The sequence below is a fragment of the Artemia franciscana genome, chromosome 5 (genome assembly GCF_032884065.1).
Source record: "Artemia franciscana chromosome 5, ASM3288406v1, whole genome shotgun sequence".
In the NCBI taxonomy this organism is placed as follows: Eukaryota; Metazoa; Arthropoda; class Branchiopoda; order Anostraca; family Artemiidae; genus Artemia; species Artemia franciscana.
The window spans coordinates 34,800,962-34,813,480 of record NC_088867.1 but is presented as its reverse complement, the minus strand read 5'-3'; the positions used below and the strand labels follow the sequence as shown (position 1 = coordinate 34,813,480).

The following is a 12,519-nucleotide window of genomic DNA, read 5'->3' as shown; positions in this document are numbered from 1 at the left end:
CTGGTATTGTGCATAATAACATAATAACAAATAATACTATAATAATACATAATAACAAAAAGGTTTATATAAAGATATAGGATAGGACAGATGAAGCCAGTTAGACTTTTTTTTTCTACTGAAAAAATCTATCAACAGCTTTAGACAAAACAACTGTTTTTACTGGCTGAGAGACGACTTTTCTTGCGTGCCCGAAATTGCCACAAGACAGAAAAAAATAGGTTGTTGCAAAAGGGCAAGCAAACTGCTTACAGAGTTTTACTGAGATTTCACAAGATTTTTTTTTTCGCATCTTCCCAGCATTTTCGATAATCTGCCACAACTATTCAAAGTTTTACTAGAAATTCTTTTTGTTTTTTTCTTGTAGATACCCTTAGCGATAATCTGGCAAATTCACAAACGTTGTAAAATCCCGCTGATATTTGAGAAGATTTCATAGGTGACTTTAAATCCTCTCAAAACAAAATGAGAATTTGTTCGTTTTCTTCTTTTTACTTTAAAATTTAAGTCTTGAGAATATGGTAATCATACTTGCAAACACGAGAAATCTCCTTGGGGAAATTGCACCTATTTTACGTTTATAACCTCCCCCCCCTCCTCCAAGGAAATTTTTTTAGTTAACTAAGTTTTGATGATACGCATTGTCTGGCCTTCTTTTTGGATCAAAAATTCATATATCTATAATGCGAAGCACTGAAAATATCGATGAGAAAAATCTAACTAAGACTTACAATACTGGGATATTTTTAGGGAGGTCGTCAAAGTAGACAATTTGAGGAGGTTGAAGAAGAGGACCGGTGTTCACCACTCTGTCAACCAAAAGCTTCTTAATGATGTGATGAGTTGGCAGAAGTAGTAGTTGATTCATGTCGAGTAGTTCAAGTTACAAGAGGTTCCCATATATGCAGAAAAAATACCAAAATCATTTATTGCCAAAAAAAAAAAAACAAAAAAAAAACGAGCTATTCTTTGTGCTGGCAAAAGCTGATATTTTTGTAAATACTTGTCTTTCTTTTTTTTTTCTCTATGCGTGCAGTACGTAAAAGTAACGAAAAACAGATCTTCATTATCTCAAACAGACTTACAGTGACTCTTTTTCTAGCTTCTGAGATTCTCCTTTTTTCCTTCAGTTTCACAACCCTTTGTAATTCCTGAAGCCTTCTTCTTGCTGGATTGTTAATATATCGGCTAGCTTTCGGCCTTCCAACTTGCCGAGACATCCAAATACTTTTTGGGTCACAAGTTCCAACTGGTGTTGCCAGAAAATGCCCAACGTCGACATCATCGGCTTTTTTGTTTTCTTCTGTGCCTTTAGGATCTTTCTCAGCTTCCTCGTCAGCTGAAGAGGCAGCAATAACTGTAGAGACATACTCATTTTCAATCATTGTTTCCTGTTCATTTGTTTCACATCTCTTCTTAGCTCTTACTTCTTCTATGCATTCACTTAAATCAATTTCAATTTCTTCTTCAGATGTAGACTCTTCTTCAAAATCCCTTTTTAAAGCAAGGCAACTTTTATTACGAGACCAAGCGTTTCGAGTGACTCTTCGCTCAGTCATTTTGGAATTCTGCCAAGTCTGGATCCTACAAACAATTGAAAACAAATAAAAATAATTTTCTTTTTAGGAGTAAAAATTTCACAGTAGGCTACTTTAACATCAAACTTCGACCTAAATTGGTTGAGAGCAAGGAAGAATCATTGATAACAAAAATAAATAAGATATAAACTTAGAAAAAAAGAAAACTTGCTGATGGTGGGTGTTTGATTTGAAATATTGGAAAGAATGAAAGAGATGAAACAGGAAATTTAAACATTAGAAAACAGCCAAAGATTACACATCATGCATCAAACTAAACATTTTATTAAATTCAAAGGTTATTAGAACATGAACACGCAAGATTTTATTTCACTAAAATTTATTTTCAACCCACTTTTGCCTTAGAGCAAGCGTAGTGCATTACACTAAAAAGGAAAAGAAAAAATACAAACAACCCAAACGTATAGCTTAGACACAAATGCAAAAAAACATAGTAAATAACACTAAAAAGACTAAACAAATACAGAAACAACAGTAGCGGTGCCAGGTCTGATAAATATTTACAATAATGGTAATTCAAAAATTTTATATCCCATATATTACTATTGGCGTAAACCTTACAGAAAAAGAATGGAGGGGTCATAAGAGATTGAATAAATCCCAGTTTGGGATTAGTAAACCGTCACTTCGGTCTTCAGGATTCGAGATCAAATATTCTCACTTTATAGAGTTCAGCTTCAGGCCTATTTTCATACAGAGCTTAGACATAAGCTGGGTCGACTTCGCTAGGCTAAGCTTAGCACGACTAATAAGTAATCTATAATCTGTATTAGGTACTGTAGATCTGTTTTGCCAGTAAACTATGAGGGATTCATACGGGAAAGCACGGAATCAACAAACACACAAAAAATGTATGAAGACAGGACAACTCTATTGATCACCAGACCGAATGGGTATATTCCCAACAAAAGTTTCCCTTAACCAAGATCAAGTGTATAAGTTAGCTTTCCAGGACTGAAGGACAAACTTAACAGAAGAAATCGTGCCATGTAGGGTAAAAAGAATGTCATAATTGAGTGTGGCAAACCGAATCAAAAGCTTTAGAGAGCACACCTAAATGAAAATCAGAGAAATATTTCAGTCCTCGAAGCAATAATGAGGCAAGCACAGGTTTATGAAGGAAAAATAAAAATTATTGGTGACATGTAAAAAAAACCTAAAGGAATACTGACAGACATCAGAAGAAAAAATATTTCGAGGTTAAAAAGCAAAAATTTTACCAAATGAAGAGTAAAAAATAAAACGAATAGAAGCTACAATGAACATTGAAGCTAAACATGAAACCAACAGAGAATACCAAATAGGTGATGTTGCTATTACTTAAGAAGTGATGTTGAAAAGGTGAATACCATAGCCTAATTACGCTTCTTGACATCTTATGACTGTGACTCTAACTACATCTTAATACAACCGCAACCACTTGGAACTGCAATTACGACTACGTGTGACTGTAAATGAAACAGCTACTTGCGTCTTTAGCTACTTACGACTGGGACTACTTGCAACTGCGACTGTGGCTACGACCACATGCAAGTTTGACTACTTGCGACTGATACTGTGACTGCTACTACTGCTGCAACTACTACTACTCAGACTGTGACTACTGCTGCTACTACTACTATTGAATTCAATCAAAAGAGTTTAAGTGCATTCAGGTTGTCAAAATGACACAGATACAACGCCTCAGGAACAAAATAAAGGATTAAATTAAAACTTCAGGGATATGTGAACGAGATGTAAAACTAAATCAAAAGAAACTACATGCCACCAGATAGTCAAAAGGGCGTCTGTGCAATATCTCAGGGAAAAATCCAAAGCAAATTTTATCCAGTCGCTTTAGTGTTCTCATTGAAGCGTTCTCATTTTCCACCCACACAAATAAAGTACAAAACCAATCCGCAGGCATCAACTCATCAGAGAATTGGGAAAAAATTAATTGTTTGTAAAAAAAATCTTTAACATACTTTTAGAAGATACCAAATGAGTGGCAGCCCTGCAAAGACAACAAGACTTTTTCTACATCTACAGATCTACAAATCTACAGATCCTCTTCCAAAGCTTGTACGACAATTCCCTTCCATAAAACCTTTTATGCCCCTGGGTAATAACATGCAACGCTTGACCTTAGGTCATACAAGGGTGCGTCAACTTCAGAGGCTTTGTTATGTGAAACATGGATTATTTTGAACAAGATTCTTATCCCAAAGTTTTAACTAAATTCATTTCGAGAAAAAATCTTGTAAAAAGTCTTTTTGTAAAAGTCTTGACTCCAGAGGACTGTTCCCAAATCATGTTACAAGCTATCAGAGGTTTAAAGTCAGACCATATTGACAGGGTATAAGGTATTTGTAAATTATTGGAAGCGCAGAAAAAATTTGTCACTTGCTTGGAAATAAAAAAAAATATTATTACATAGGGCAGCAGGAAGCTGGCCAAGTAACATCAAAAAATTAAAAGAAGCACAAGGGTGAAAATAGAGAGATCTCAAGTCAAGCAAGGGTTTAAGCAGGGAACAGCAAGTATCCTGTATAAGAGTCCATGCTTTATCATATGTTTTGAAAGTGGCTTCAGTGATAAGGGAAAAGTTGACCTCAAATAATAGAACAGTATGAAACATAAGGCTGAACTAGGCTGTAGAATAGGAGTCCAAGAATTGAGCCTGGAAAAATGTATTTCAATTTTTTAAGGATCCCGAGGCTTCTGGAGACTTTCATTTTAATGAGGTTAATATGAGGCTTGAAGGAGAGATTTTTATCAAGCAAAATGCCTAGGAATCGAACACAACGATCCCTAGGCCTATTAAGAGAACCCCTCAATACATGATTTTTTCATTTAAACCAGAACAAGCCCTTGAAACTCTTTGCAAAATAAGAAAATTTTTACTTTCCAACATTTAAGGCAAGATAATTAATATGACCGCTGAGTAACTCTTTCAAAAAGGGCAATCATATTTGAACAGAGATTGGACTCAGTTCTACTGGCTGTGCCAAGAGTACTGTAATCTGTAAAAGCTATAAGTGTATTTCACAGCACTTATAGCTTTTCACAGCTTTCAAAAATTTTACTAAACACTGATAAGAGAGATATAGGACAATAGCTAGCAGAGTCATTCCGTGATCCACCTTTAAAAAGTATAATAACACGAGCATGCTTTAAAGCACTTGGGAAGACACCCTTTTCAAAAGACATATTGACTAGTCTCGAAAGAACAGAAACAATAACAGGAAGAATGAACTGAAGAAGGAAGAGTAGAAATATGGCCTGGGCCAAAATATGAAGAGCCCTTCAAACCATTAACAATTCTGGCTATTTCAAACCCATAGATAGGATTCAAAGCCATTGATTTAAGACAAGGAGGTCCAAGATAACACCTAAAATCATTTAGAGAGGATGAAGAACTTACAGAAGAGGCTGTAGTTTTCCCAATATTAGCAAAGTAAGAAGTAAATGTGTCTTGCGCTTTTGGCTCACCCTCTATGACTTTACTTCAAAACACTTGAAGCTACAGAAGGGGGCCAAGAAGATGGCGCAATAACAGAATTGATTATTTGCAATGTTTTCTTGATGTCTTTACTACATGCAGAGAATTTACTATAGTAAAATTACAATTTGGTCCTCTGGCAAAGCAAATTGTAATCTGTTCTATAAGGTTTAAAAATTTGAAAATGATAATTACATGAAGATGGCTTAGAGGACCTGTAAGCCTTCCAAAAGTTATTTTTTCACTCCAGCTCCTAAAGAGTCCAGGAGTCATCCATGGATTCAAAGGGGTTGTTCTTTTTGATCCCAGATTCAACTGGGATGCATAACAAGTATCCAATATAATTTTTTTTCAAAGAGGTATCAAAAGAATTAAAAAGCGAATCTACATCAGATTCATTTTCAAAAATACCCCACAAATGATCTGCCAACCATGGTCTAAGAAGAGCCAACTCCTGGTCTTTAAATTTTAAAGAAGAAAAACTAGTTCCCTGGTGCCTCCTAGGTAAGGAGTCACAAAAATCATACATGGAAAAAACAGGTAAATGGTCTGAGATATCACTCATCAATACATAATTTTGCACCAAAGTCAACAATGAAAAAACATTATCAAGCAAAGAAGCAGTAGTATCAGTTATGTGAGTTGGAGTACATGCTAAAGGTAGTGTGCCACAAACAAGCATAGCTGAGGGAAAAATCCAAGGACAAAGATGACCTATGGTCACACAAATTAATATTGAAGTCATCCATAATGACAATTTCACATGAATGTCTTTGGATTGCTTCCAAAACTTCATCAAGAATTTGAAGGAAAGAAGTCACAGACCCCATATTGGGAGACTAGTATATATTACCAACAATCAGATATGAGATAGCCACTGTGTACTATTTGTCTTAACTAATCAAATAAAGCACAAAGACCTTGAACGTTTAGCTGAAGCATAGAAAAACTACAACATTGTTTGGAAACTTCATATAAATCTGAAATATACTTACTAACAGCGGAAAAATGGGGATTTGGTGTAAATTTATTACACTGACCTATGGAATTACTTTTTAAACTAAAAAATCAATTGGATCATTTTGAAGCTGAAGTAGTTGCTCACCCAAAGAGAGGATGTCACCAGAGCTGGATTCAGGCAAATTCAAATTACCATCAAACAAGGATTCATCATGTACCACCCACCCCCCAGCTTGGAATAGCCCCATTTTTTAAACAAACAAAACAGAAAAAAAGAACAATAGAACATAGAACAAAAAGCTTAAAACTTGTTTCATGTTGAATGAATTTTTCTAGAAGAGGTTGCTTTGTTAAAACACTACCATTAATGTGCCAGGAAAAAATTTGGATTGTAGAATCAGTCATTTATTAATTATAGCCCATGCAACTGGACACATAAATGCATATGAAGGGTGGTCAGCTGAGCCTTGGAGGCTACATTTAATTGGTTTCTTGTATGGATTGTCTTTAGCTTTTGGATGATCACTAGAACATCTTGTATATTTGAGAGGATTCTTATACAATTTTGCAATGTGACTGAATTGTTGACAGTTATAACATTACTCCTACAACTACTAATATCTCACTACAGCACCAAGCCGCCTGAGGCCAACACAGCTACGCACGCTCCTCCTCCGACCTAATCTATTCAAGGCCTCCCTCTTAACACCCTCCCAGGAAGTTCCCATTTCCTTTAAATCTTTATTTATGACATCCTCCCAACCTAGACAAAGACGACCTGCTTTCCGTATAGCCCCAGACGGTTTGCCAAAAAGGACAATCTTTGGCAACCTGTCATCCTTCATCTGAATGTGACCTAGCCATCTCAACCATTCTTTCATTATAGCCCTAGAAAGCAGGATTGAACCACATTTTTTGTACAACCTACTGTTTGAAATACAGTCAGTCAGCTGGGTACCCAGAACAATCTGTAGGCAATTTCTCAGGAAAACATCTAGTAAATTTTCATCTGCTTTTTGAAACGCCCATGCTTCAGAGCCATATTTGACCACTGTCATCACTGTAGCTTCCAATATTCTAATCTTGGTTTGCAGACTTATCATTCTATTCTTCCAAACTTTTTTTAACTGTGAAAAAAACCCCTGAGCCTTAGCTATTCTACTTTTAACATCTTCACTGCTCCCACCATCTTTACTAATAATACTACCAAGGTAGGTGAAGCTGCCAACCTGATCAATCTTTTTGTTATCCAACATCACCTTTTCATCTTCACTTATTCCTAGCCTTAGTGACTTAGTCTTCTTCACATTAATTTTCAAGCATATTCTAGCACCCTGAACTAGCAAAACTTCTAAAAATTCATTCATTTTGCTCACACTTTCATCTAATATGCTTAAATTATCAGCATAATCTAAGTCCAGAAGCATTTTTCCTCCCCATTTCATTATGTGGTCTCCAATTGCCTTTCATGTGCTCCTTAAGATGAAGTCCATCAAAATGATCCATATAAAGGGGGATAGAACACAACCCTGCTTAATTCAAATTAATTTGATTTAATACAAAACCAGTTGCTAACCTCATTTCCTACCTTAATTGCAGCAGTATTATTAATGTACATAGCACAAATCACTTTAATGTATTTTTCTGGTACACCATATAAGGATGACCTTTGCTAATGCTCTTCTATCAACAGAATCAAAAGCTTGCTCATAATTGATAAAACTGGGGACCAAAGGTGTTTGACAACAAAGGAACTTCTCAATTATTAACCTAAGAGTGAAAACATGGTCGACATGTCCTCTACCTTTTCTAAAACCGCGCTGTTCTCCCCTTAAAACTTTGTCTACAGCATCTCTTAGTCTAAAAAATATCATATTACTAAGTAATTTGCTATCTACAGAGACCAGACTAATGTCTCAATAATTACAACTCTCACTCTTGTCACCTTTCTTATACAGTGGTTTAATTAAGATTTTCATATTCATAATCTTCAGTAGCTTGTTCCTAACCTCAGAGCCCCCATATTTAAGAAACTTATTTATCACACTATCAGCACCCGGAGCCTTATCCTCAGCAATTATAACATTGTTATAATTATATAGCATATAATTAGCAATTATAACATAGTTATAACATTGCATAGGCAGAAACTTGAACTTGCTAATAGATAGGTGCTTGTGTCCAACCAATAAACTTTCACAAGAGGCTTGTTCAAGATGTGCCTTTTCAGCAAATTTGATTTGAAAGGAGCATGTTCTACCTAGCTGCTTAGCTTCAGAGCAGTTTCCTACTAGCTAAATAATATCATCAGATGTAAGGTTTTCAGGGGTCCAGCAAGTAATTCTAAAATATGATGGACTTTTCACTGTGGAATTCAAAGACTGATCATTATTTTTGAGAGCATGTGATACTGACTGAGCAGCATCTTTATCATACAAAAAAAAAGCAACCAAGCATCCTTAAAGGGCTTTAATTCAATAATAAAATCATTACTATTGGTACAAACTTTACTAAGAAAGTCTTTTTGCAATATGGGATTATCAAGATCTTTGGGTTGGTTCTTCAAGACTACTGCATAGGTTGAATTTGAAGCCTGGGATGATCCATTATGGAACAAACCAACACTAGCCCTGAGCATTTCAGAATCAACTAGATTATTAAACTTTAGGCATAACTCATTGACTTTCTGAGCAAGTATAGCAGTTGTATCACCAGGCACTACAGGCACCACATCAGGCTCAAAAATGACAAAACAGAGTAGGACCACAATTCATCAGAGAGATCAAGACATCTAATACCTCTAACATTATTAGTCATCTTTTGTCTATCTATAGCAAATGTAGAAATGGCAGCTTCAATCCACAAGAATTTCTTGGCTTGAATTTTCAAATCAGAGGCAAAAAATTCACATGAAGTTTATGCAATATCAATATAAGCAATCCCCACATTTCTTGCTTGAAACAAGAAATTTGGCACTGCATTCCAAATCAGTTTCTTGCCCATTGTTGAAGAGTAAAATGAAATGACTAGGCACAGTAAGAGAGAAGTCTGTGGGTGGACTAGGTTAGCACCATTAATAATCCAAGAGAGCAGAGCACAATATCCAAAATAAGAGTTCAAAGTGACTGGATATTATTACAAAAACAGGCTTATAGCAGATCTTTGAAATGTTTCATAATTTCTGATGTAAAAAGAGCTTAGGCTACTGATTAAATAAAGTCATAAAATATCCAATTTAAGCCAGTTGTATACACTTTGAATTCTGATTCAATGCTCAGAAGCTAACTTTACAGAATTTTAGGAAACCAAAAGCACAGGGACATATATAAAGCAAGAACCAAAAAGTTCTGAAACCACATTTAAAACCATAAATAAATACTTACTTCACATCCCTAAAAGTGCATTACTTCACCTTGACCTATCCATCTTTTTCCATTAATGGATAAGGCTGGTGACTCTGTTTGAAAAGAACTGATTTCTCTGGTGAAGCCTGCATGATATCTTAGACAGTTTCTTTGAGGGACACCTGGTAGAAGAGGTGGTGGTAAACAAGAATAAATCAGCAACAATGTTTGTCAAGATAAGTTTGAAGGCAGTTTGTACCTATATGTTAGGCTTGGTAGTTTGAGACAACAAAGATGCCTCAAACTACTTGATTTTCCCATTATATTATATAGTAGTAGCCTACTAGGCTAAGTCTGCTCTTTTTGTTGCTGCTTGACCAGTGTTCCTACAGTGAGTGATGGCTATGTTAAGATACTATAGAAAATACATTAGTAGGCTTTATATTTGTCTGTCATGAGGGAGAGGAGAGGTAAAGTGAAGCAAAGCACTTTAGCAATAAGAAGAGTAAGTAGTTGATTTAGTTTAAGTTAATTTAAGTAGCAAGTGGTTTTCTAAATGTCTTATAGTCTGCTTTAAACATACTCCTGGGCTTCAGATTTATCAAGTAAATTTCCTATAAGAACCTGTATTATTGCATAGATACCAACATACAGCTTTCCAGAGGAAGAGTTTGAGGAACTGTTTGAAAAAATAATTTTGAAAACTCCTTCAAAACAATCACAAATACTTACTTAGGCTATCTTATTCCTAAAGTTACATTACTTTACCTTGACCCTGCCCATACCTTTCTCTTAATGGACAGATATGCAGCCTGCTAGGCTATATATTCCCTCATTAACCTAGGCTATATTTTATGGTAGCACTAGTCTAGGCCTACTCTTTTCTTTGCTGCTTCACCAATGTTCTTATTGTAATTGTTAGTTTTTAATGCTTTAATATACTGTAGAAAATACATAGTAGGCTGTATATTCATCCATCACAAGGGAGGGGTAAATTGATGCAATGCACCTTTAGGAATCAGATATGTAAGTAGGCTAAACTTATTTATGATTGTTTTAAAGTACTTTTCTGTATTTCTTAAGACTTCCTTAAAAAGTGACCTATGGTTCAGGTTTACAATAACTTTTCCCTGTAAAAAGCTTTATCATTGGGCCTAGGCTAACATAGTTTTCCAGGGGAGGGGATTGACTAAAGGTTTAAAACTAATACGTTTGCCAAAGTTCCATTATTTTCTAATTATTACCGACTCTAATACTTTTATGGATCCCATCGTCACCACCTATCATCATTCAATAGTGTCTAATTTTACCTTACTTAAAGTTTCATTTGCAAAGCCATGTGCATTTAATTTAAATTATAGGCTCTCGGTCATCAGACGTCAAAATCAATCAGATAGCACTGCTTACTCTTTTATCAGCCTAGATATAGATATTGAAATTAAAGCCAAAATCTAAGCAAACTCTCTTAACAGCAGCAGAAAACTCAATCGAGAAACTCTCTGGCCAAATGCCCAATTCTTTGTTAAAGGAGTCTAACAACATCTGGTGGAGTCAAGACTGCAGAAGTGCAGTTACAAGCAAAAAGAAAGTAGGAAACATTATCCGGATGTATCCAAGCCAAAAAACTTTCATTACTCTGAGGAAGGCTGAAGCTTTAGCGAAGAAAACAGTTTTGAAGGCTAAGCGCTCAGCCTGGAATGACTTTTCATCCAAAATTGACAATATTGTTCCTTCAAGTAAAATTCATTTGCTTATAAATCGAATAGCTTGCAATAATAAAACTTATAATTCAAAAATCCCCTATTTCACAATAATGGAAACCACTTTAAAGACCGATAAAGACATTACCGAAGCATTTGACATTCATTTCAAAAAAGAGGTTCCTACAGTACACAAAGGAAGGCCTAAAGTGTGTAGGTTCAATGAGAAGACAAATTTCAAGAAGGAACTTGTATGTATGTTTACCAAATCCGAGCTAAAGGAGGCTTTAAGATTGTCCAGTTCCTCTTCAGCATCAGGAGAAGACGAAGTAAGCATCCAATGGATCATAAATACGGTAAAAATTTTGATGCCCCAAATAATGACACATTCTATTGGTAACTAAAAATCTAAGAAAAAAGTGAGTAATGTTTATTTTCTGTTTGCTTCTATAGTCACAATGCTCATAGTCTACTTTACCACTTAAAAAAAGTAGGACTTCTCTGCGCATACTTACAACCGAATCTGGAAATCTTACTCCGCATTTAGACTTTCGATTTGTGAATCGAAACGATAGTCCAGCAATCCTCGGTGATGAACTGTAACTAAATAATTACACATTTCAAAAGTAACCAAAGCTTTATGAAACAAGATCTGATAAACTTCTAAGGTTTTGATACTTCAAAAGAATTAGCTGTTTAGCATTTATATTGTATATGCTTGTATAGTACAATATTCATAGTTTACTTTACCACTTAAAAATATAGGATTTTTTTCTGTATACCGTCATTCAGGATTAAAAATCTTGCATCACATTAAGACTTTCGATTTTAGAATCAATAAAATAGCCCAAAAATTCGCGGTACTGAACTGTAATTAAAAATTTACGTTTCTAATAGTAACCAGAGATTTAAGAAGCAAGTTTTGATACTTGAAAAGTATCAGCTGTTTAGTATATATTTTGTATTTGCTTGTATAGTCACAATATTCATAGTCGACTTTACCTCATTAAAAAAGTAGGATTTTTCTGTGTATACCAACATCCAAGTTAAAAATCTTACTCCATATTAAGAAAATCGAAACGACAGTCAAAAAATTTTTGGTGACGAACTGCTAGTAAATAACTTACAGTTAATATTGTATATTAATAGTTGATACCTCAAATAATGAAGCACTCTATTGGCAACCAGAAATCTAAGAAACAAGTGATTAGTGTTTATTTTGTATTTACTTCTTTAGTCACAATGTTCATAGTCCACTTTCCCACTTAAAAAAGAGTAGGATTTGTCTGCGCATGCTTAAAACCAAGTTTGAAAATCTTACTCTGCATTAAGACTTTCGATTTGTCAAATCGAAACAATAGTCGAACAACTCTCGGTGATGAGCTGTAAGTAAATAATAAACATTCGAATAATAACAAAAGCTTTAAAAACAACTT

General features: G+C 34.9%; 1 protein-coding gene across 2 annotated transcripts in view; it reads right to left on the bottom strand.

Moving 5' to 3' along the window:
* The window catches only part of LOC136027322 (uncharacterized), a 49,650-nt gene extending 38,900 nt beyond the window's left edge, over positions 1–10,750 (bottom strand). The window contains exons 1-2 of one of the 2 annotated variants that reach the window (XM_065704447.1): positions 10,694–10,750; positions 1,086–1,584 (exon numbers count right to left, since the gene is read on the bottom strand). In XM_065704447.1, the coding sequence (XP_065560519.1) occupies positions 1,086–1,559 (474 nt within the window). In that variant the 5' untranslated portion in view covers positions 1,560–1,584; positions 10,694–10,750. The remainder of the gene's footprint in view (positions 1–1,085; positions 1,585–10,693) is intronic. The other variant, XM_065704448.1, reaches the window with a different exon arrangement.
* Positions 10,751–12,519: the final 1,769 nt, after the last annotated feature.